At 38.7% G+C, this 25,368-nt stretch overlaps 1 protein-coding gene across 1 annotated transcript in view; it reads right to left on the reverse strand.

The window, feature by feature from the left end:
- LOC122806757 (beta-hexosaminidase subunit alpha-like) overlaps positions 1 to 25,368 on the reverse strand; it is a 906,429-nt gene that overhangs the window by 537,808 nt on the left and 343,253 nt on the right. Inside the window, exon 5 of the mRNA XM_044077450.1 lies at positions 6,928 to 7,038. Coding sequence (XP_043933385.1) covers positions 6,928 to 7,038 — 111 coding nt within the window. The remainder of the gene's footprint in view (positions 1 to 6,927; positions 7,039 to 25,368) is intronic.

The raw sequence follows: 25,368 nt of genomic DNA on the forward strand, positions 1-25,368 counted from the left end.
AGCTATATTTAAATATAGCCAGTGCACTTTTTCTTAGAACTAAAAGTTAATGTTTTCTGAAAGCAAACAAGCTGTTTTTTACATCTGGGAAGGGAATGGAGATCAGAAAAGAATAGACACTTAGTGTAAGTGGGAGCTTAGGCTGTAACATGTGCTTTAGCGTGGGGAATCTTAATTTTAGGTTAGGTAATGTATGTGGGTGTAGCTGTTTGATTTAGGGCAATTGTTCCTATCTGTAAGGTTAATCCTCATTTTATGAAGATATGCATAATTGTGTGTGCTTGTTCTGAATTAATAGGGGATGAGGGTGCTCTGAAAATGCATTTTATATTATGTTTTTGTCTTTAAAAAGTCTTGAAAATGTGACACAGGTTCAAATGAAGATAAGAAACAACTGTATAGAAGATTATCCTGCCAAACAGTGTGTGCAAGATAAAGTTGGAAATGCACATTAAAAAAAAAAGTCATTTACAAAGGTGGTAATGATAGCCTTTTATCAAAATGACTGCACTATCCACATTATCTTGGAATATAAACAGTCATACAGGTGTAAATGAAAAGGAAAGGAGTACTGAATTATAGTCATGCATTCATAGGTGTTTAAAAACCCAACAACCACAAGGTCCTTTTTAAGCAGATTCATGAATCCCAAATCTCTGACAAGTTCTGATACCCTTGATAAGTGTAAGCAGTGACTTGGGAGATGAAACATTTACAAGCAGGTGCCTGAGAGATGAACCATTTACTGGCTGTGTGCGTCCATTAGAGACATAGGTGGCAAATCAGGGATGAATTTCCTGTTCCCCATCCAACTGTCCAAGTTATACTTGAACGGGGTTAGGGAAGAACTCTACTTTACATGGATGGGGAGTGCCGGTTCCAGAGATGGATTAGACTATGGGGTACATACTTTTCTCTCCAGCAGGTCCTATTTATATCACAGGCAAGGTAGAGGTCTTTACAGCAAGTAATTCTGGTGCTGTTTGTTTTGCAGATATACAGGAGTTGCATCAGAGTGGGGTCTGACAATGCATTGTATACCAGGCATAGATTTCCCCTCAACTACCTGCAAAAGACAAAATACAGGGATAGGGCCTTGAGGTGGTCTGCACAGGACACATTACTTATGCCCTGTATTTTTTAGTAAGGAACCTCTGTGGACATTGCATTGTTGGATATGCCTGGTTAGGTATCTACAAAAAGGGGTAAAAAATAGTAAAGGCAAGAAAGCAAGTTAGAAGACACACACACGGGCTTTAATATCAGTAGATAGTAAGCGCATTCGGTCAAGCCACTTGCTCAACCTTCATCAGACAGGTCTGATGAAGGTTGAGCAAGTGGCTTGACCGAAAGCGCTTACTATCTACTGATATTAAAGCCCGTGTGTGTGTCTTCTAACTTGCTTCCTTGCCTTTACTATTTTTTACCCGTTTGTTGTTGGATTTGGTTTTATCTACAAAAAGGGGCACTATACACAATGAAATATCTGATGAATGCAAAATACAATGGAACAATCACTTCCTTGGAGCTAGAAGCCATACCTTTGTTTATAAGTTGCACAACATACAATGATTTTCTCATACCCCATCAGGGTAACTTGTTTTTTTAAGTTAGTTATGTACTTCTTCCTGGTGAATATAGCTGCCTCTATACAGCTATCACCATGCCTGTATAGAGTTTCTGTGAACAGTTCTGCATAGGCAACAGTGCTCTCAAGGTTTATGCGGGCTTGAAATTTTGCCAGGTTATCACTTAACAGTGGGAAGATGGCCTTAGAATAGTCCCTGAATATTCCAGGGCTAGCTGGGGTTCCAGGTTTTATTTTTACTTCAAAAGGAGAACATCTTCTGGTTTGAACTTACCAGAGAAGACATTATACTAGGGAGTCAGCAGCACTCTTCCCATATTAATGGGAACCATTTCCAGTAAGGTTGCTATCTGGTCCAGGGAGTTTGTGTTTACAAAATCCAGGAATCTTTGTGCCTATACATTTGGTGTCTTAGAGGATTCAAATTAATAGTGGGGTAATTAAAGTCACCCATGAATATGGTATTGGGTTGGATGGTGTGTGTTTCCAATAACTTTATTCCCTGTCTGTGTAGTAGCTGGAATAAATGCGTGGAAGGCATTATAACCGTGCACTGTTGGTGTGCTCTCCACGGCTGTAAGTAGATCCTGGAACTCTCTTCCAGCTGATATTACCTTACTTTCCACCTTAGGTCAATTTAAAACTAGACTCAAACAACACTTGTCACTTAACTGGCTATGTCAATGTATCAAGCCTGGTTAACCCTCTCTGGAATGTGTAAAAAATCTGTTAACCAGTTTACTGTGTAATTTAATTTAATCCTGACTTGCGCTCAGGATTAACTCTAACCTGTGGAACTTGTTTAACTTGTTTACTTATGTAATCTCTGTAAATAGTCTGTTTGTAATATGTAATGCTGGTATTATGTAATGCTTTATCTGCTTACCCTTGGAGCTTTTCTCCCCGGGCCTCTGCTGAAAATGGACATGCATCCAGTCGGACTATCCCAGTCAACAAATGTAAAATAAATAAATAACAATAAAAATAAACATAGTATGGGTTTCCTAGATCATAGAGAGGGACCTGCAGCTTGCAAAGAAATGTTATTGGATTTTGCCTGTGGTGATTTGAACATGGAGAAGCTTAAGTGCATTGTCCTGTTTAACCATCCTTGAGGTATATTTATTTTTGATGTAAATTGAGACACCTCCATCTTTATTCCCTGTCTGTGTAGTAGCTGGAATAAATGTGTGGAAGGCATTATAACCGTGCGCTGTTGGTGTGCTCTCCACGGCTTTAAACCATGTTTCAGTGACAGCACAGACCATCAGCATTTTCTACGGTAATGAGGGCTTTTAGAAAGTGGAGGTTTTTTTTTGTTTATTCTCCTGGCATTGAGCACTAATACCTTTAGATTTTCTTGATTTGAATTTGCTATGTTGGAAGTACTTACAGTTTACCATTGCCTAAAAATGGCACTATTGGGGAAGACAATATTTTAGCTTTTATCTGAAAGCCTACAAGACAGAGGTCTAGACCATCCCTGGCAAAGCAGAATAGTCTGTTAACCATCTCCTTCCATGCTGACAATTACAGCACCTCCTTAGAATGACACTAGAAACTAACCTAATTATTAAAGTCAGTCATCTTCTATTCATATTGTGGCATCATCCGTGGAGAAGGTAAAATGTTGCTCAATGCTAATCTCATACTAGCCTGGGACACATATTCCAAGAGCTCCATGATGTCTCTCTTCATATAGTCTAGGGAGGTAGATCTCTAGCCATTTACACCCACATGGACTATGAGTCATACTGATACTTGATTGTGTGCATAATGTGGTGGATCCTAGTCCCTGAGAAGCAACTGATTGTGACTTCCTCCTTACTCAGCCTGGTGAGAGGGACATCAGCGTGTTTCACAATGGAGTCTTGAATGACAAGAATGTTGGATTGTGTAGTGGCTTGCCTTATGGGCTAAGAAGTACAGGCTCCATGGGATGTCGATGTATGTGTTGATGTGGGTGCTGTTGCATCTGGGGCTGCTGAGGGTATTTGTTATGTGTACTTCTAAGAGGTTTTTGGGGTTTACATTTAAGTGCTTCAGCATATGTAGGTCTATGTGTCTGCTCTGAATTGTGTGTGGTGGGTGCAGTGTGTGTACTACTGACAACCTTAATGACATTAGGAGTACTTTTATGTAAGAGCTTTGCCTACAGTGACATCATGTAAATATCTCTCTCACATACCATATCAGTTTGCTTGAGAATTAACTGGTTGTCAGTAAACATGAGGCAATTTCTACATTGCCTCAGGATGCCCATATCCACCAAGCTGGTAACGGACAAAGTGGGAAAATTCATATCCATGGAAACAGACCCTTTTTTTTATTGATTAGAGTGCTGGGGTGAGAATATAAAGCAATGTCAGGAGTATCCGCTTTGCAACATTGGTTTAGTGCTTGTCACTGCAACCTAATTATCCTGTGTGCAACTAGGTATTGGTGAAATTTCAATTCTGATTTTACAGGAAAAATTGTCACTGTGTCTGTCTCTCTACAGGGCACTGCCAAACACTTGAGGGGAAACTAACAAGTGCACCCTGATGATTTATGGAAGTAGTATTTAGGCTGATACTCTTCAGTTAGAAACAAATCAAGCGCACTTAGTGAAAAGAAAGAATTAGCTTGTCAAGAATGATGAAAAGAGGGGAGTCACATGAATGGCTACTGCCTGGCTGCTACAAGTGCTGGCCTAACCACAGCTTCACTCTGCTGCGATACAATGCTCATTTGCTTCTTCACTCACCAGAAGCAAAACATCAGCACCAATCCCAAGATCAGAAGCAGGCTACAGCATCTCTGTCCAACAAGATGCAGCCAGGAATCAAAGCACTCTGCTCCTCCTTTCACCACCAGCAAAATATAAGCACAAATTCCAAGCTGGAACCAATAAAGCAGTTATTAGGCTTTCTGGTGATCAGCAGTCTCCAAGAAACAGTGTCTCTGCACTCCTTTTCTCACCAGGAGCAAAACAGAAGCAATAATCCCAAGATGACTACTGAGAGGCAAAATGTGGTCTTGGAGTAGATACTGCAGATTTTAAAGGTAAAATGGAAAAATGGATTAATATCCTAAGAGCTGCAGTGTTCACTAAGCAGTTAGATATGAAAGAGGCTGTAAGTTAAGCTTTGGCTAAGTGGAGAGCCACTAATTTTAAAACAGCAAGATAGATTGGAAGGGGGTGGGCACTTTGTATTCTGGCTATATGGAATACAGTGGGATGGCCAATAAATTTAAATAATTGAAGGGTAGTGATTTCACACAATTATAATTTTGGGCTTACTCAACAGACAATGAAATGGGAGAGGGAAGTAGGAAAGTGGTCAAATTAGCCAAAGGGTCAGACAACTAGAAGGACAGTTGAGATTAAACACAATAGCGCCAGGGTGAAATGGTGGGGAAAAACTTAACTTCTGTGTGACTCAAGAGACACAGCTGTGGTTTCTTTCCTAGCTTAAATATAAAAATTAAAAACAGAATACAAGTAAAACACAGTGTAAAGGAAACAAATCACAATATATAAAATATAAGACTATGATAAGTAATGCAAAACACAAGAAAGCAAAAACAAACCAACTTTACCGCACAACAAGTTGAGGCAGAGTCTGGGTGAGCAATTCTGCAGGATATGCACTTGGAAAAAATGAGCAATTGACAAGGAAAGGATTTCAGGATGGCTATTCAGCAGAATATCAGGGATGAGTGAAAAGGGGAGTAATAATGCCGATTCCTAGAGGGGCTCCAATAGTGACAGAAAAAAGAAAATAATGGTAGATTTATGGTAGTAAGGGGCTAGCTGCAAGGGAGGAGGATTATGCTGCCATTATTTATACTACACCAAAACCTGCTCCTGTGGAGCTTTAAAAATTTTTGGGAGAAACAGTCAGCTTTCAGCAGGGAATATTACTTCTAGATGGGGATTGGAACTTGATTTGCAATAGTGAGGATCTATCAGGGGGACCTAGAAGGGAAAATATAATAAGAGAGGTTAGACTTCTGAAGAAATTTATGAAAATATGTGGTACAAAAGACAATTTCAGTATTAGGAACTCAAAACAGAATTTACATATTATTATTCCCCAAGCTATAATAACTGGACAAGACTGGGTAGAAATTATATTTCACAGAAATATGTGCATTTAATTGAAGGCTTCACCACATATCCAATGGCTACTTAAGATCATGTACTGATAAAAACCAAGAAAAATGCAGGGTAAGGAAGTTAAAATGAGACACTGACACTTCCCCACCTACTTGTTAAAGAGAGAGGAATTTAAGGAATAGGTAGTGGAAATTATTTGAGCGTTATTAGAGAAGAAATTTCTTCAGAAGTGATTAGTGCGATAAAAAGAACATGGAGTTTAAAAATAGGGTAGAAATAAAAGAGAAAGATGTGTGGTTATGATTTATGGTTATCAAAATCCAAACCAACTATACTTGAATACTGAGTACTGTAACAAAGTTATAAGAACAGGAAGAGGGATATTTAGAAAAAAAGGAGCAGCAAATTACACAAATTATAGGAGCAATACATAAAAAAATAATGTTTATGAGGAGGACCCAGGTTTAAAGGAAGGCAGGAATTGAGCAATTTATGTAATTTTGGACCGATGACTGTTATAAAGAAAACACGTGATATATAATGTATATACAGAGAAAATGTCAATACAGTTTGTTTTCTTTTCTATTAATGTATGTGTTTGCTTTATGTCTTAAGTAATAATTTAATAAAGGTGTTTAAAATATACAAATCAAAGTGATGCCTTTGCATATACACATAAGTACCCTAAGAATATGTACTCTTACTATGCCTATTTGCCACCACCATCCTCAAACACTAGCGGTATTGTACTCTTCAAATAATCCCAAACAGCTGACACCATCCATAGTCAACTACAATCAGATATACATCACAAATAATAAAACAAAACAAAAAAATCTGATATTTAACTGTAACAAGACATAGATAATAGTCTTCAGCATCCCCAAGAGACTAGAGACTATACTTACATATCCTCTCCTGCTCAGAGAGCTCTACTACTGAACCTGTAACTTTATTCCAATATCTATCACTTGGATACCTCTATAATTATGAATAACCACATCAGTTTGATCAAAACAAAATTTAATCGAGCAATCGAAACCCGCAATCACAACTCTACATTACTCACATCTCAAGGTAGGAATACCATTAGCAAAAATATTCTGCACCTGCAATATGGCCTACTCTACTAAGAAAAATCTATCCATCTCATACTGTAAACACAGACAGTTATGGAGCAGTATCAGTATCAGAAGCTTTAGAATTCCATGAAGATTTCCATAAAAACATAGCTTACCAAAGTTTCAAAAATGGCTTTCAATGGCAGGTAATGTCGGGATGTGTCTAACAGAAGACCCCTATGATGGAAACGAGGGAAGTCTACAATGCTGCTCTTGTTGATGTAATACTGAAAAAGCAAGCAGAAAAGAAGAATGTTTCAGTGAAAACACAAATTTACATTCAAAGTTCTAACAATTTATCTAAAGACTCATTTCAGTCTCGTCTCTGAACCACAAAACAATTGCATTTATGAGGAAGGAGAACTTTCACAACCCTATGGATTTAACTTCTTTTAAGTTACAAAACACAAAGTACGAGGAGGTCACGAATAGGTACTGCCAAACTTAAATTGCGAACTGTCACAAAAATCCAATCTTCTTTAACACAACTTTATTCGTGTTTTCGGAAACGTCTATGCGCTTCCTTCTTCAGAATACACTTGGAGATGCAAGAATTATGTTGGCAGATAAGAACTGGAGCCACATTCCCCCCTGGTCTAAATGAGCATGTATCTATCATTTGCGTATTAAAAAAGCTAGCATGTAACAGATAAAGGGATTCTGTTTTCACCACATGATGATTTTTTGAATTATCTATATACTCCACATAAACCCACTTACTTCAATCTCACGTTTATGTAGTTTAGGTCCTATTTAACCCCATTTTTTCATTATCATATTACAATATCGATTTATTTAATAATATCTTTGATTGAAAACATAGTTTGTTTTTACTCATTTAATCACAACCCAATATTGATTAATACAGCATTAATTGTTGTTTAGATTTGTTCTATAATCCCACCCTCTCTATTCGGGGATTCAGCGGCCACATTTAGGGCGCTGGATGATGGGTGTTTGGAACATCTTTGGAGAGTATATCTCTTTGGAGAGTAGAGCTTGTTTGAGTTTATTTGTGTCCTTTAAGGTCATAGTTTTTCTAGGCATTTTTAAGTAATAAAGTAAACACTAAATGAGTATCAGTAACTAATTCTATGGTAAAAACCTTGATCAGTCGTCTACTCCTGTTTAAATTTTAAATTTTAAATATGGATTATTATAGGCCACTGTTTTAATGATTTCATTGTTTATATTTATATTTAATATGAACTTATTTTCCATTTTTTATACATTTTTTATACATTTTTTATATATTTTTCTATAATTATTCTCATTTTAAAAATATTCAACAATGTATAACACATTTAGTATATAGTAATTTTAATTAATGTTTAGTGTGGTATTGCAAGTTAAGAGAATGTGTTAGCTTAATAAGTGTTGATGCCATGTGATGCAAAGTATTAATCAATTAGTACCACATGACAGTTTTGAACGTTTTTAAGTAAGGGCTGTATAGGACTGTTTTGTTTCCGAAAACACGAATAAAGTTGTGTTAAAGAAGATTGGATTTTTGTGACAGTTCGCAATTTAAGTTTGGCAGTACCTATTCGTGACCTCCTCGTACTTTGTGTTTTAAAAGTTTGTTTAGCTTTTTCGTTCGTTCTTTTAAGTTACAGACATGTGGACTCGCATCTGAAAAAATGAGTCTTAGTGTTGATGCATAGATTTGTTCCTTATAGATGTACCACCAACTTCAAAGGAAACATATCCGTTACTCCTTCTTCAGCCTATTTCTTTCTTGGCCTCCTTTCATTGAGCTTCACAGTTCATTTACCTCTTCTCCTCCTGTTCCCAACTGGGGTGCCTTCAATATCACAATGTGGAAAGGGTGTCAAAGAAACTATGAACTGAAGTACGCATTTCCCAATATTAGCCCAATGCCACAGCTGGCCCCTAGATGAAATGACACAGAGTGCATGTATGTATTTGTTCTTCTAATTAACAGCATATATGTAATCTCATGCAGCCGCAAACAAAAACTGTAAATGCAAGAGACACTACAAGCTTGTCATAGTCCTAGGCCTTCAACTGAGTTCAGTCTTGCACTGACAGGAGCCTGCAAGATTCTCATTAGGCCAGTTGATACTACATCCTACCACTTCTGGGTAAACCATCCAGTGTTGTTCCTGAATGCTGAACCAGGGTCACAGATGGCTATAGTCAGGCCTACTTCTCCTACACCAGCAAATTTGTTCAATTTGTTCTAGTCTAAGCAAAAGAAGAGGAGCCGCGGTGGTACAGCGGTAGCGTTGTTGCCTCACAGCAAGAGGTTCTCCTGTTCAATTCTCAACTGGAGTGCCTTCTGTGTGGAGTGTGCATGTCCTCCCTGAGGTAGAGTGGCCTCCGAAAGACATGCGTGAATGGGCATGCCTTCGCTGAAGGTTGGGCTGGCAACTCGGCACCATAAAAATCTACGGCCAATCATTAGCGGACCGGAGTTCTGCTGTGGCAACCCCTAACCGGGAAAAGCAGAAAAGACAAACAACAACTAAGCAAAAAAAGAGGAAATACAATTCACTAGCTCTATATACCACAGTTGCAACAGAAGTAATGGAACTTTATAGCATTAATGAACATTCATAAAGTTAAAAAAGACTCCCAACTTACTCAGTGTAGCATTTACATATGATAGTGGCATATTCTAAAGGTCAAAAACACCTTTTCTAGTAAGCAAACCTAAAAATGAGCCCTTATTGTCCACTTTATGGCAAACCAAATATCTACAAAAATAACAGGACAGAAGGTGTTGGAGTTAGTGAGGTTAACCATGGAGGCCAGTGGAAAAAAAAACAAGCAGACAGATGTCAAGGAAGAGTACAGATACTCAGCCTGGCAGACGAACATTACAGAACAATCTGTTAGATCTGAATTTGTTCCCAAATAATGTGTACTGCTGTACTATGATGCTGGTGTACTACATAATGTAGGTAGCTACCATGACAGATGAAGTACTTTAGAGCAGCAGACATAGCTCTAGTCAATTACAAATTACGTTCTACATCTGCACATGTAACATTTTCCACCCTGTAGTATACAAAAGCTTACAGGTAAATGAATTTAGCAAGCAAACTCTCTCTCTCAGCTTATGTGCATGCACACAGGCAGTTTAATGCTCAATAGGCTTGTACTCCATAGGGCCAACACCAAGTGCTTTCACTGGCTGTCTACTGTAATTCTAACTCAAATATGAGTCCTTGAATTATGAAAAAAAAAAAAAAATACAGGAGAACAGCAATGTTGAGAACTGCTGTTTTTTTTTTTTTGCAAGGCGGGGGGGGGGGGCAGTGGCAAACCCCCATGCACCCTCCACTGTGGGGGACGGCACCTCCATAACTCCTATTTACTAACTCTTGAGACTACCATGCAAACACTCTGGACTACATAGATGCAAACCTACATTTTCAAATATTCAGTCTCACTACTCTAGGACTCTAGCAAGTCTCAGAATTCAGATACCACACCTTCTTAGGATCACCTACATTGTGAGAACCACCACCCTACAGGATAGGCAAGAAGGTCGTGCAGCCACTCACTCCCATCCTCCCCTGCCATCTCCTAAAGGCAGGTCCCTGCACTGAAATCAGGGCTTCATCCCTAACTGCTACAGAGCTGCCAGTATCACTTCTGATCCTTATACAGTCTACCTTCTTGTGTCTCCCTAAAGTGTACTAGCACTTCAGGTTACAGAGTAAGCTGCTGACACCTTCAGTCTGAATGCTTTACTTGCACAGTTAAAGTAGTACCTGCCTTATGACAACCCTTTCAGTGGAGTACATTCTACTATTTCATTACTCTTTTTAGGGCAGCAAGTCTATTTTTAGAATTTTAAAAACATGTACAGCAAATATCAATTGTGCATTCATTCCACAAGCACAGCACTAGAACCACATGTAAGAAAAACAAGAAACGTTAGCAAAAACAGCAATAAATGCATCTATTCTCAAGAGCTTCAGCAATTTTCATCCGAAAGCAAATGTATACGGAGAATTATATTAGTTACATTTACTAATTTTGAGAGAACAGTTATATTCACCAAGCGAGTACACAACTTATTAATGCACAAGTCTTTCACTTTACACTGTGATCCAGTAAACTCTTGATAACAGAGACTAATATCTTCAATAGTCGGCTATGGTTAAAAGTAACCAATACCAGACACTGCTGAACATAGTGCAGCTGAATCTTGCAGCTGTATAAACTACAATACTTCTGGGTATGAGCAGCTATGACTCTGCATATTATGTAAGGCAAATATGTCTTTATATTCTGCTCTGTGAAGATATGTTTAAAAAGAGTGGTATGTAACTGTTCAAATTACTGTAAAGTGGGTGTTAATTTCATGGCATGTTTCAGAGTGATATCCCAACCAGCTTCACCTCACCAATCAAGACGTAGCTTAACTCAGTCCACTATCAGCTGGCACTGATGCAGACAGTGGATGAGTAAGGTCGGGCACCACATAAAAGCACTTAATGAAGTAATGCACTGTTTCCCAAGAAAACACTCATAACATTTAAAGATGAAGTCTTTTAATAAAATGAGATGAGAGAGTTAAATGTACTTCCTTGTGGTTTGTATGTTTCTTGTGGCTGGGAGAACAGTTTTTGTGCTTTTGGTTATGGTGTTTTACTTTTTCATCTGCATTTTTTTCTTTGTTCTTTCTTACTCATCAAATTTAAAAATCAGCAAGACATGACAGTTTGCACAACTCAAATGTTACTGCATATGAAAACTGATCGATAAAAGACCACATTGCAGAGTGATTTAATCTACAAAGACAGAACAGAATCTATTTCAAATGTATACTCAAATGGACTGTCTGAATGGACTTGACTTTATCTGAAATATTCCATCTCTCCATTTTGTAAACTACTAGTACTGGTAAGGGTTGCAGTCTTACCAAGATAAACAGACCAGGCCAGACTCCTGTCTGCAACACTATTCTCCACATCAACCTATGGAATTCCAAAGCCAGCTGAAAGATATAATCTGTCCACTGTACCCTGGGTCTGCTCCACAACTGTCTCTTAGTAGGCTGCTCCTAATGCAAGTAAGCCAAGGTTAATGTCCATGCCCTGTCCTGCCTTCTGATCTGCAATCTTTTTGTGCTGGCCTGTCAGCATATGCAAGTGCAACATTATGCTCCACTGGAAGCTTCCCAAGCAGACAACATGTAGATAAATAAAACTGAGGCCTTCCGACATAGATGTGTGATCCAAAATGATCTCATTCACAGTAATGTGTGCTTATTTATATGAGTCTGTTACAGCATTATGCATACGAGTACAACACAATTTCCATTAAAGTTAATGGAAAGGTGTGTAATAAGTGCTTTTTCAATGCATCCAAATTAAAGTGCACATTAGCCTTTACAGACCTAAAATGTTGAAGCTTACCTGCCAACTGTTTTGCTTTCTCTTGGAAAGCACAAGTTACACTGAACATCAATCAGAGATGAGAATAAGTCAGCATAGCCTTCAAATCTTTATTTTATTTTTTTGTGCATGTATTATGTCTAGCAGATTATATTGTCTGTTTTGATCCCTGTGGGGCCTATTATATAGGTAAGACCAAAAGGGCTCTAAACAGAAGGATTTATGAACAAGTATATGATATACACAAAGTGAATTTGAACAATACCTAGTATAAACTTATAAAAATTATCAGGGATTTAACATGTTCATATTTGCAATTTTGGATAAAGTTTTCCAGAATCCAGGGAGTGGTCCATGGCAAATAATATTAGAATCTAAAGAATTGCAATGGCAAATATGCTTAAATTCTCAGGATTTACCTGGATTGAATGATAATGTTTCTATAGTAAGCATTTTGAAACTCAAAGCTTTAGATTTATAGGTGATACAAAGGTATTATTTTTTTTATTCACTGCAGCATATTTAATAATGTTGCTATTTTATGCAGCTTTTATTGAGTTGCTTTTATATAATTTTTTTATGCATCATTTTTACTTGTGAAGAATTATTTTTGAATTTTGTATGCAAGATCTAAAGAGTTGTTGTCTTTCGGCTTTTCCCGGTTAGGGGTTGCCACAGCGTAACTCCGGTCCGCTAATGATTGGCAGTAAATTTTTCATGAACGCCAAGGTGCCAAGCTTGACATCCAATCTTCAACGAAGGCACGCTCATTTATGCATGTCTTTCGAACGCCCACCCAACCGCGGGGAGGACATGCAGAAGGCACTCCCCCGCACTCCAGCCGGGAATCGAACGGGAGAACCTCTTGCTGTGAGGCAACAATGCTACCGCTGCACCACCACGGAAAACATGTAAGATCTAAAGAGTATGTTTCTTTAATTTGGCAGGTTTCACTAATTATGTTAATTGTGTGGTTATATATAAAGCAGTTAATTTGCTTTTCATTTGGTTCTGAAGAAATCTACAAAGGACAATGTAGTAAACGGACGTGCTTAACTGTTTCTTATTGTTTTTAACATGAATGTTGGTTTATGTTGGACTGTAACAAACAGTGAACGTTGTTACGGATTCGGACATCCTTGATCAGGCTTTGTGTTTTATTTTGTTGGGTCATACTGCCATTGCCTTTTGTATTTTGTTTAGTTTTTGTCTGCCTGAAGGTGAGGTCATTATCCAGTTCTCAGGAGCTGACTGGCAGTACTATGGCAACCAACTCTGGAGACAGTTCTAAGCCAACAACAATCAAAAACTCGAACAGTTCTCTCAGTCCACCAGAGACCTTACTGCTCTAGTCCAATCACTTTTGCAAAAGCTGGAATATGTACAGCAATGTGGTGAAAATCATTCTTCCAACACTCTTGTCATTTTCAAACCCAATATTTCACAAAACAATCTGTGAGGGATGTGTGCAGCCTATTAGCAAACATTTGACTTTGCTGAAAGTAAACTTCAGATCTGGTTCATCAGATCAGCATATGCATGTATCTGCTATTAATGTACCATTAAGACTGAATGATGGACAATATACATTACAAATGAGACACACTGAGAGGCTGATGTTTCTAGTGAGCCAATTCATGTTAGCTGCTTTAATATTAGAAATGACCTGGTTACTGTGGACAATCACGGCTCCAATACTCCTGTTAGTTTAAATGATTGGCTCACTTGTTTTATTTCTTTAGCCCCACTTAGTAATGACTGTTAATACAGGGACATCCTTTCCACAACGAATATTAACTTTTCAAAATATATTACTGGAATACTGCAAGTTGCAGTTAGGCAATCTTGATCTATGCCTGTCCAAAGAATTTGTTCCGCAAGGTTTACAAATGTGAAAGTTCCCCAATGGGTCATGGGTCAACATTATATTTTGAACTTACTGGCATGTTTAACATGCAAGGCCTTGACATTTTAAAAATCATTATGACGGAAAATTCTAAGAAAATGGATGCTCCTTTAGAACAGCTAGACAATTTAGACACTAGCTTAAAATCTGACTTGCTTTTTGATTATTATGTTGACTCTTATAACAAGGCATTCAGTTATGTTGATTGCCAAATAGCCAGTATAAAAGCTAGGAAAATCAAAAAGTTTGAAAGGGATGCCAATGCTTATGGTATACAAAAACTGCCTATCCTGCTCCTAAACAATGGCAACTGTAATTTCACCACGACAAATGATTTTGCAATTAATGGCGGCCTTAATATAACATCCAATTTAGTCCATTCCTTTTCTGTGAATTCTTGTTAGCCAGTAATGCTATCAGCAGGAAAGAACAGTTATCAATTAATCCGTGATGTCAATCCACGAAGAAGAAAAAACACAATACATCAATAGGTCGTGGTGGAGGCTGGGGGATGAGTCAGGAGGTGTTAATTGTTGGGAGATATAATATAGACAGTAATTCCTATGTCACTTCAAAGAATGGATTTAAAATACTTAAATTTTCACAGGCTGAGGTTAATGGTGCAGATTTCAACCTGTATGAAAGTCTTTTTTTTTTTTTTTTTTTTTTTTTTACATTCCTACATCTAGATTTTATGTGACCGACACCTTGTTGGAATTAGATTTTTGCCAGAAAATTAAATGTACCCGTATTTTTTAGTGACAATAACGGCGGCAGTGAGCTAAAAACTAAAGCCATTAAGAAAAAAGTACCTTTATCCCCCCAGTGTCCCACTGATTAACACTTTTGAAAATTTATGTATATGCAACCTTTTTGCTCTTGGTCAAACTTCCCATCATTATAATAGTAATTTAAAAAGTGATGAAAGAGATTTTGGGTTCTATAACGTCTGATAGAACTATTAAGATTATGAGATCTGATAAAGGGGAGTGGTTATGAAGAATTTAATGGATTATTCTAACAAAATGTTGCATTTGTTACTAGATAGAAATGTACAGCTGTGTCTGAATTAAATCAGTTTGGTATATCGTAAAATTTAATTGTACCTTGAACTATTATTAGATGGATTGATTACACATACTACTTATGAATTATTATGCATATCCCATCTTTGGAATTCCAGAGGTACATAAGAATGTTTCTAATCCTTCTACAAGCCCCTTAGTCTCTGCCAAAAGATCTAAAGCCTATCCTTAGTAGTTTATACTGAAAGAATGCTTAAGGCCTTTATGAGCGGTTTTAAACATATACTGAGAGACTCATGGGATTTTCCAAGGTAATTACCTAAGGATGTAAACATGGATAGTACTGTATTAGTATGTATAGATGTTGAGGATTTATTTGGCTGCATCGCTTTGTCTAATGGTTTGGGCAGTTTCTCAAAGGCATTATTATGCTGTCCAATGGTAACAGTTGAAGAGTACACAATATTGATGTGCTTTATGGAATTAGTTTTAGACAACAACTTTTTGTCATTTGAAAGTGAATTTTGCAAGCAAATTCAAGGCATAGCAGTGGGTACTGTGGCTGTGCCCATCCAAGCAAATATAGTTATGTGAGTATGGAATCAAATCAAACTTATTAGTTCTCCCTTTACACCTAATATTTGGATGATATTTTCATTATATGGACAGATATGAAGTAAAGTGGATGAATTTTTAACATTTATCAATGGTACCACCCTATAGTTAACATTTACTCACACCATTTCAGATGCATCTGCCAATTCTATAGATGTGATTGTATATAAAGAACAAGGAGCATTTAAGTCCACATTTTCAAATTCTTATTTGTATTTAATGGCTCACATCCAATGTCTCAAAATAAGTCTCTGGTTAAGGGTCAATTTGTCAGTATCAGCAGAATGATATAAGAATGTGGGCATTTAACTAACATGTTCATGGAGAGAGGATATTGTAGGACATTTCTTGAACATATAAAAGATGAAGTCCTATCTCTGAGAGCTACAAAATTTAGCCCAATAAAAGGTCAGTCAGAAATCCCTACTGGTCCACAAGTATGTGCAGACTTTTCTAAAAGCTTCATAGTTAGTTAGTTACCACCTATTAAGTAATGAGGTTAGAAAGATTACACAGAATTACTGGGTGATATTTCAGCCAGAGCACTAAAGCAATTAATGGGGGAGAAGCCAAACATTATTCATAAAAAAGGCAGAGATTTGAAAAACGGTTCTGAAAATCAGCAGTCTTTTTGCAATCAACCTATGAAAGGGATGAGAAAGTGAAGGGATTATAATCAATGTCAATATGTATTAGAAGCATTTGAACTTCTAGTAGGTCCATCTAATTTAAAACAGCCGGTGGTGAATGGCTGCAATTCAGCAGCCAAAGGCGCGGTTTAAGTTGCTTTTTGTAACCCCTGTGGGCCCTATTACATAGTTAAGATCTAAAGGGCTTTCAATAGAAGGATTTATGAACATGTACATGATATATGCAAAATGAATTTGAATAATGCCCTGTATAAATATACTAGACATTGTCAGGGATTGAAAATGTTCAGATTTGCAATTCTGGAGAAAGTTTTTCAGAATTCAAGGGGTGGCCAATGTCAAACAATATTAGAATCTAATGCAATGGCAAATATGCTTAATTTCTCAGGATTTACCTAGATTGAATGATAATGTTTCTATAGTAAGCATTTTGAAGCTCAAAGCTTTAGATTTATAGGTGATACAAAGGTATTATTTTTTTATTCACTGGAGCATATGTAATAATGTGCTAGCTCATGCATGTAATGAGTTGCTTTTAAATACTTTTTTATGCATCATGTGTACTTGTGAATAATTATTTATGAATTTTGGATGTAATATCTAAAGAGCATGTCTATTAAATTTGGTATTTTTATTAATTATATAAATTGAACTGTTATACATAGGGTAGTTAACTGATTTGCTTTTCATTTGGTTCTGAAGAAGTCTACAAAGGACAATGAAGTAGACAAAAGTGCTTAACCATTCCTCATTGCTTTTAACATGAATGGTGGTTTATGTTGGACTGTAACAATAAACAGTGGTGGCGTTTTGGATTTGGACATCCTTCAGCAGCCCTTGTGTTAGATTAGAAATGTCCATATCCTACTTGCTTTTAAATTACCATTATTTTGTAAGAACCTCACACCATAGTTCTTTGATTACTTTTTTCTGAATTCCTGAAAATTGAAGGAATACTAAAGGAAAAGGCTCAGAGTGTGAAGACATTGATCAAAAGATAAATTCAGGAGGAAACCCCAATGAAAAATAATAAAGGACAAAACACAATCCTGAACTGCAAAAATGTTACTCCACAAAAAATCTGTCTTTAGCACGTCAGCTAATGTTTCCAATGGAATGGGAAAAAAAACAAACAATGAGTAAGAAGGGCACTGAAAAAACAATCAGTAAAAACAAAAATGAAAACTCCAGCAAAGCTAGAACTTCCACTGAGTGACCTCCCAAACCTCTTGTATCAGAGGCACATGGGATATATGCAAATGATGTTCAGACTTGTATGCATATATCCCATGTGCCTCTGATACAAGAGGTTTGGGAGGTCACTCAGTGGAAGTTCTAGCTTTGCTGGAGTTTTTATTTTTGTTTTTACTGAATGGAATGAAAAAAGGAACAATAAAACAAACCTACTTAAAAGTATAGAAAATAAAATAATTAAAGGCACCAATAAAGAAGTATAATTAAATAAAACATTTTTTTTTATGTCAAACACTTTCAGGAAGGACCAATAAGTATTTATCCCTGTAAGTTTCAAGGTAATTGTTCACACCACAGTTAATCTTTAGCTTCTGCAATAGTATAAGGAAAAATAGTGGTATGGAATGGGAGAAAATTCAACTTCTAGTGGAATTCATGTCCTTGGTATTAGACAATTTTATTTTATTTTTTTTTGAAGGCGAACTATATAAGTAAACAAAAGGTGTGGCTATGGGGGCAGCGTGCACCCCCATAATCGCCAATCTTGTATTACTGGACTGGGAAGACAAAACTATTTTTTAGATGCTACGTTCATTTTTTGGACAATATATTTGTCCTGTGGGACGGTACTAGTGATGGTATTGAGCTATTTAAACAAGTCCAGTACTTACTTAAAATTTACATACACCACAGTGAAGAGGGTATAGCTTATTTAGACACCTATGTAGAACATTCTGGAACTGGATTTAAATCTAAAATTTATAGGAAAACTACGCTTAGTGACTCCTATTTGGAGTACTCCAGCAGCCATCCAGGAAACAAAAGAAAACGATCTTAAAAGGTCAATGCATAAGGGCAGCATGAATGACCTCAGAGTATGAGGATATAGGTTCATAGGTAGGTACTAGGCTATAGGCCCAAGGGCCTATGTAAGCCTAGCCATCAAGGTACTATAGCTTACGCCACCCAAGAAAGTTATTTTCCTGTGCCACTGTCCAGTAGAGACACAAAATTGATCCCCAGGGTGTATTTCCTATTTCCCATCCACTCATCAAGATTTTTCTTGAAGAGTGCTAATGAAGAACTTTTGACATAGATGGGTAGCTTGTTCCAGAGTATAGGAAGTCTCTGGGACAGGAATCTATCCTTCCAGCGTGTCCTGTTTATTGTAGTGACAAGGTTTAGGTCCCTAGAGCATGTAGCTTGGAAGGATTGGGATTTCTTTAGGTGTAGCATGTCCAACAGCTCTGGGTTTGACATAGCTTTATATGTTAGGCAGAGATCACCTCTGAGTAAGCGATATGCTACGGAGTAAAGCTGGAGTTTTTTGAGGTGGTCAGTGTAGGGCATTTGTTTGAGGCTAGTAATCCTCTTTGTGAGGTACTTCTGTGGCCTTTCCAGCTGCTGCAGATGTCTTCTGAGGTACATTCCAAAAGGGGCATTGTACTCTACAATGGGTCTAATGAATGACGAGTAGAGGGCAACAATGACCTCTTTTTTCCTGGATGAAAACCCTTTTATGATGCGGTGTGCCACGTAGAAGGACTTCCTGACTACTGTGGCGATGTGACTATCAAAGGAGAGACTACTGTTCACCTGGGTCCCAAGGTCTCATCACACATTCGGTGTTAAGTAGATTGCTGCCTATGTGGTACTTCATGGGTACAGAGATTTTACCAAAGGGGATGACACTGCACTTTTTGGCATTGAGCTTGAGGCCATGGCTCTGACACCCGGCATCTGTCTCTGTGAGGCCCTTCTGTAGGATGTCCACATCATTTGGGGACTTGACTATGGCTCCTAGTTTGCAGTCATCTGCGAACTTAGTCAGCCAGAGGCCTTCTGTGTTAGCCTGTACTTCAGAGAAGTGGATACCACACAAGAGAAGTCCCAGGATGGAACCTTGTGGCACTCCCCTTGTCACTGCCTTGAGGTCAGATTTGGAGTCCGCAACTTTTACAGTGTGGGTTCTGTCAGTGAGCCAGTTGGCAACCCATCTTGTGATGTAGGGATTTATACCTAGTTTAGTGAGTTTAGCTATAATTCCAGAATGGATGATGGTGGCGAAAGCCTTGGCGAGGTCAAGACAGGCTGTGTGAACCACCTTACCCTCATCCACAGCTTTGGTGACTGCCTCAAAGAAGTCAATTAGGTTCAGGAGGCATGATCTGCCTTTCACAAACCCCGAACTGGGTGGGATCCAGAGTTTGGAGGTTACCAATGTCTTTGTTTATGAGTTCCATGATGATACGTTCCATGGCCTTGCAGACCAGGCTCGTCAGGCTAATAGGTCGATAGTTCCCGGCATCAGTGGTGGCTCCCCCTTTGTGGAGTGGGATAACTGTTGCTGTGCGCCATTCAGTGGGCACAAAGCCTGATGCAAGGCTATTATTGAACATGGTGCTTAAGTGGGGAGCCAGTTCGTTCTGAAGTTTGTGTAAAACGCAGCCTGGGATGTTGTCCGGTCCTATGGATGCTGTGTTTTTGGCTTTAGAGAGTGCAGCTTTTACCTGCGTAGTTGTGATTATAGGGACTCTGCATTCTTCCTGTATAGATATGGGCCCTTTAGGGGGTGAGAAGGGGGTAAAGTTAGCACTGAACCGATCTGCCAGGATGGTGGCAATATCAGTTGGTTCTGTAATTTTCATGCCTTTGTGCTGTAACTTAGAGCAGATCTGGGTGTTGCCATCTAGATTCTTGACATAGCTATAGAATGCTTTGTGGTTATCCTTGGATTTAGTGGCAATTTTGTTTTCGTAGCTAGCTTTGGAGGATCTTATAAGGGATCTCAGCTTCTTACTGAGGCTGACCAGGGAGCTCCTCCACTCATGGGATTTTACTCTCTTTTGCAACAATTTCTTCCTTCTATTGTACAGTTTGTTTATGGCAGGGGACCACCAGATTGGCTTCATTTTTTTGGAGGATAGCACGATCCATGCACTCATGTAAGTGCTTATAGAGTGCATCTGTGTAGGATTCAGCAGTTGTAACTGTATTGTCCATCTGCATGGGTGTCATGAAGTTAACCACTTCTGTCTTAAGAAGCATGAAGTTGGCTTTGGAGAAATTTTTTACTGTGGTTTCCTTAATGGGGGGTGGGGGTGGGATGTGGATATCAAGGGTGATAAGCATATGGTCGGATCGGACCAACGAGGAACTGACTTCAGGTGTGGAACACCGGTCACTCATGTTGGTAATGACTAGGTCTAGGATATTGTTGCCCCTGGTGGGTGTGTGGATAAATTGATCTAGGGCATTGGAGTTTATGAATTCCAGAAAGCGTTGGGCTAAGGAGTTGGTACACGAGTAGTTTTCCAAGTTAATGGTGGGGTAGTTGAAGTCACCCATTATTAGGGTGTTTGGTTGAACCCTAATATTTTCCAGTACATCAAGAAAAGAGGAGTGGGAATCCAGGGGTCTGGTGGGGGATCTGTAGCAAGCTACAATTTGGATTGCAGCTTTGCCCAGAGTTAGTTGCACTTGGATAACCTTGGATGCATTATGCTGAGCAACTAGCCTGGAGGTGTGGATATCCTTAATGAATATGGACACACCTCTGCCTTTGGTGTTTCAGTCCAGGTTACATGGCCGAAAAGTGTGGTATGAGTTGTAGCCTGGTAGTGCAGGGGTGCTCTCTGGAGCCCTGAACCAGGTCTCAGTCACTGCACAGATATCGATGTTCTCCATTTTAAGGAGTGCCTCGAGTGAGTGCATTTTGAGATTTAGACTTCTAGCATTGAGTAGCATTACTTTCAGTTTTTGTTTGCCTGTTCCTGTTATGGTGGTGAATTTATTTGAACCCTGCCTAAAAAAGGCACTACAGGGGCAGCAAGAGCCTTAGCCAGTATCTGGAATCCCAGGGGCGACAGGTGCAGGCCATCTGTGGCAAAGCATCGCGGTCTGTCGACCATGTCATCCCAAGCAGACAGATACTAGATCCCCTTAGAATTACACCAGAAACTTAACCAATTGTTGAAGTCAATCATTTTGTCCTTGCACTGCGGTATCATTCTGGGCGATGGCAGAATGCTACTCAGGGCTAGGGTCATACCTGCCTGGGCTACAAGATCGGAGAGCTCTTCCATATCTCCTTTCATGTAGTCCAGGGAGGTACGTCTCAGGTCATTCACACCAACATGAACAATGACAGAGTCATATTTGTACTTGGTGTGGAGTAACCTGAGTGCGTGGGTTATGTGGCGGATCCTGGCACCAGACAGGCAGCTGACAGTAACATTCTCCTTGTCTAGCCTGGTTAATGGGACATCAGTGTGCCTGACTATAGAGACACCTATGACTAGTGTGTTGGGTACGTTGTTTTGCCTTATTGGCTGTGGTTGAGTGGCACACTGAGTCTGTGGGCTATGTGTCATTTGGGTTGTGTTGGGGGATGGAGGTTGCTTGCATTTCTGCTTTGGAGGTCTCTGTTGCTTAGACAGATCATTACTGAGAACCTCCGCGAATGGTTTTGTGTTACTGTGTGTGGATTTTGGTGTGTAGATTTAGTGTGACTATGTGATGAGTGTGGTTTGGTGCAAATGTTTACCTTCTCCTCATGACTGTCAAGTTTAGTCTTGGTTCGAGAGAGCTTTACCTCCAGTTTGGCTAAATAAGTGCATCTCTCACAGGTTGTAGTGTTGGGTGGTAGGAGGAGAGGGTTGTCAGTGTACATGAGGCAATTTCTACATTGCCTCAAGATGACCAGATTCATCAGATAGACAGGAGAGAACACTGGGAGCTGACCCTTGGACATGTCTGAATAAAAAACTATTTTCCTCTACATAAGTGAGGAAAGTGAGTACAAGAGCTGTTTTTCTCTAAGCAAGTCAGAAAAGTAAGTACAAAAACTGTTTTCCTCTAGGTAATGAGGAAGATAAGAGTGCTATAGTAATTAGTAGCTTATTTAGTGCTTACAAGTTCTGAACAAGTGCTGAGCATGAACAAGCAAATGTAAGTGCTAAAACTAAGAATCTGTATCTGCACTAGACGAGTTACAGGACAGAAACAAGCGCAAATGCAGGCTTTCAAATCAGAAAGTTGAGTGAGATGGAAGAGATTGCCCAAATAGCCAATAACTACAATTTCTGGGCTAGAACCACTCCTTATGTGGTAGACAGGTGGTATACCTAGTGTTTACCACTCCCACTGATAAGCTAGAAGGCTTCCCTCCAACACAAAGGCTTGAGGGGCTCAGAAGCTTACATACAGTCCTGGATACAGCAAACCTGTATCTGGAACACTAGTTACAGGAAAGGTAGGAAACAGGCTTACAGTTTCTTTTATTTTTATTTTTTTATAGAAAAGTAGCAAAAACAGTAGTAAAAAACAATTCACATGCAGTGCAAGCTAGCACACTTGAGTATACAGCAATATTAGACCAAATACAGTTTAAAAAATGCAATTAAATTAAAAAAAAACTAAAAGCAAGTGCAGAAAGAGTTTATTAGGTAGATTGTGGTAAAGAGATGGGACTGGGGGAGTGTCCCAGATCAAATCTACAGTGGGGCGGGCAACTGAAAAAGCCACCAAATTTAAACTACAAACCAAAAATAGGGAGAGTGGGTGGGACAAAACAGTTTCAACAGAGATCCTATAGTAATTTTTACTGTCTTAGCATCTATTATGTTATCTGTACCTTCTTCTTGGAGCTTTTCTCCCCGGGCCTCTACTGAAAATGGACATGTATCCAGCTAGACTAGCCCGGTAAACAAATGTAAAATAATAAATAAATAAATATACAGGTAAAATGTTTCGGGAACAGGGATATCCTGTTAACATGATAAAGGAGGTGTCTGAATACGTTATTAGTGAGTGGGGTATTAAATATAAACCCCCACTGGGTGATGGTATGGTTTACACACATGAAGGCACAAACAATGACAACTATGGGAGGGCCTTCATATTGGAATACAATCAGTCTGCTGAAGCCATAAAGCGTATTGCTCAACAAAACTGGGTATTGCTAAAGGGGGATATGGAAGTGTACAACATCTTAGGAGAGAAGCCCACTTTTGCGTATAAAACAGGATGAAATTTAAAGCACAGATCTGAATACAAAGGAAACGTTATAGGTAATTTAAATAACTTGCAAGGAACTAAAAATGTGGCAGCTGCAACCAATGCTTTGCAATAAATTAGGATATAATACTGGTATTAGACAACATCCACAGAAGTAGGGTACATTTTAGGAGAGGAAATTGCAACACCATGAGGGTGATATACTTGACAAAATGTTGCAACTGTTCCACAGTCTATGTAGGGCAAACTATCAGAGCTCTTAAGAATAGAATCTATGAGCATTATTATTGTATTACGAAAAAGGACAAAAATAATGCACTGTATAGGCACTTAAGATTCTAGTAATGGATGTTTCAATTTTAAGTTTGCCATTCTAGAATGTGTTTATATGAATCCCAGAGGAGGAGACATTAAAGGAGAACAATGAGATATTAAATCACATCCCTCAACTTGCTGTCTCTTTTCATCCATTTTATTTGATCCTGCAAACATAAATTTACACAGTTGCTGTAAAAAATTATTTATTCCACTGTTTTTCTCCTCGCAAGCTTTTTTTTCCGTAGTATTCTCGTTTCCGTTTCAAACTGAATTAATCCCACCCTGTAAAACCCTCTAGCTGGCTCAGAAATGCTGATGTCAGGACTACTACACTTCTGCAGTAGTTACTAAAGAGTAATCTCCCACAAACCGACGACATCACTCCCGTATTTGCATGTTCTATACAAGTAGCCAGTGAACCTCCCAGATAGTGATGTCAGAGCTGTCCTGTCTAGCCCACTCCATAAACCTAATAAAACGCAGTATCTGCTGTGTGGAACTCCCCTTCTTTAGAAGTGAATCCTGCCAGGGACATTCTACTGAAGGACTTTACAAACGTTTGCCTGCCTTCTATCTTTTTGCTGTTAAAATGAGTTTTAGTTGAGGCAAGAAATATTTTTTTTTTAATTAGAACGAGTGTTAATGCATTAGTAGTTACGATGTTCTTGGGCCCACAAGTTTTTCGCTAGGAGTGTAGCGAGTTTGTGTTCTGTTATTTTCGCGGTGATCCACTGGCTTCACTAGATTGTTGTAGTATTGAGATGTATACTTTTTACTGCTGCTAGTTTCGTAATTATGGCATATTCACTGTGTACTACTTTGTTCCACTTTGTTTTCCGATGTAATGCTGCTGCCCTTATCACCTTTTGTAATGTCCATGGGTGTTGGATGCATGCTGCTTATGGGTTTATGTTTAGTGTGTGTGTGTGTGTGTGTGTGTGTGTGTGTGTGTGTGTGTGTGTGTGTGTGTGTGTGTGTGTGTGTGTGTGAGACAGCGATTGCTAAATTTGCAAGTGCGGGCGAGTGTTTGTTTTATAAAATGAAGAAATGCAGTTAAATTATTACTTTTGAGTGTTCCAGATGCTGTATCCTTGTGTGTGTGTGTGTGTGTGTGTGTGTGTGTGTGTGTGTGTGTGTGTGTGTGTGTGTGTGTGTGTGTGTGTATGCTTGGACTTATTGTGTGTGAATGTTGCATTTTTTTTTTTTAATTGTAGACTCCTTTGTGTGGTTGATGCCAATGAATAATGCTGCTTGTCCTTTTGTATGCATTCGGAATGACTGCGAATGCAAGTGCGACTGAGCGATGAAGTATGCTAGTGTGTGTGTGTGTGTGTGTGTGTGTGTGTGATACATGCAAGTATGGCTGGCGATTGTGTGTTTGTGTCACTCTGATGCTGCCATTTCTTTTAGTGTGGATGTGTGTGTCTGAACGTGTTTAATCTTAATTGGGCTAGTC

This window comes from Protopterus annectens, chromosome 7.part0 (genome assembly GCF_019279795.1).
Source record: "Protopterus annectens isolate FY-2018-M chromosome 7.part0, PAN1.0, whole genome shotgun sequence".
Lineage (NCBI taxonomy): Eukaryota > Metazoa > Chordata > Ceratodontiformes > Protopteridae > Protopterus > Protopterus annectens.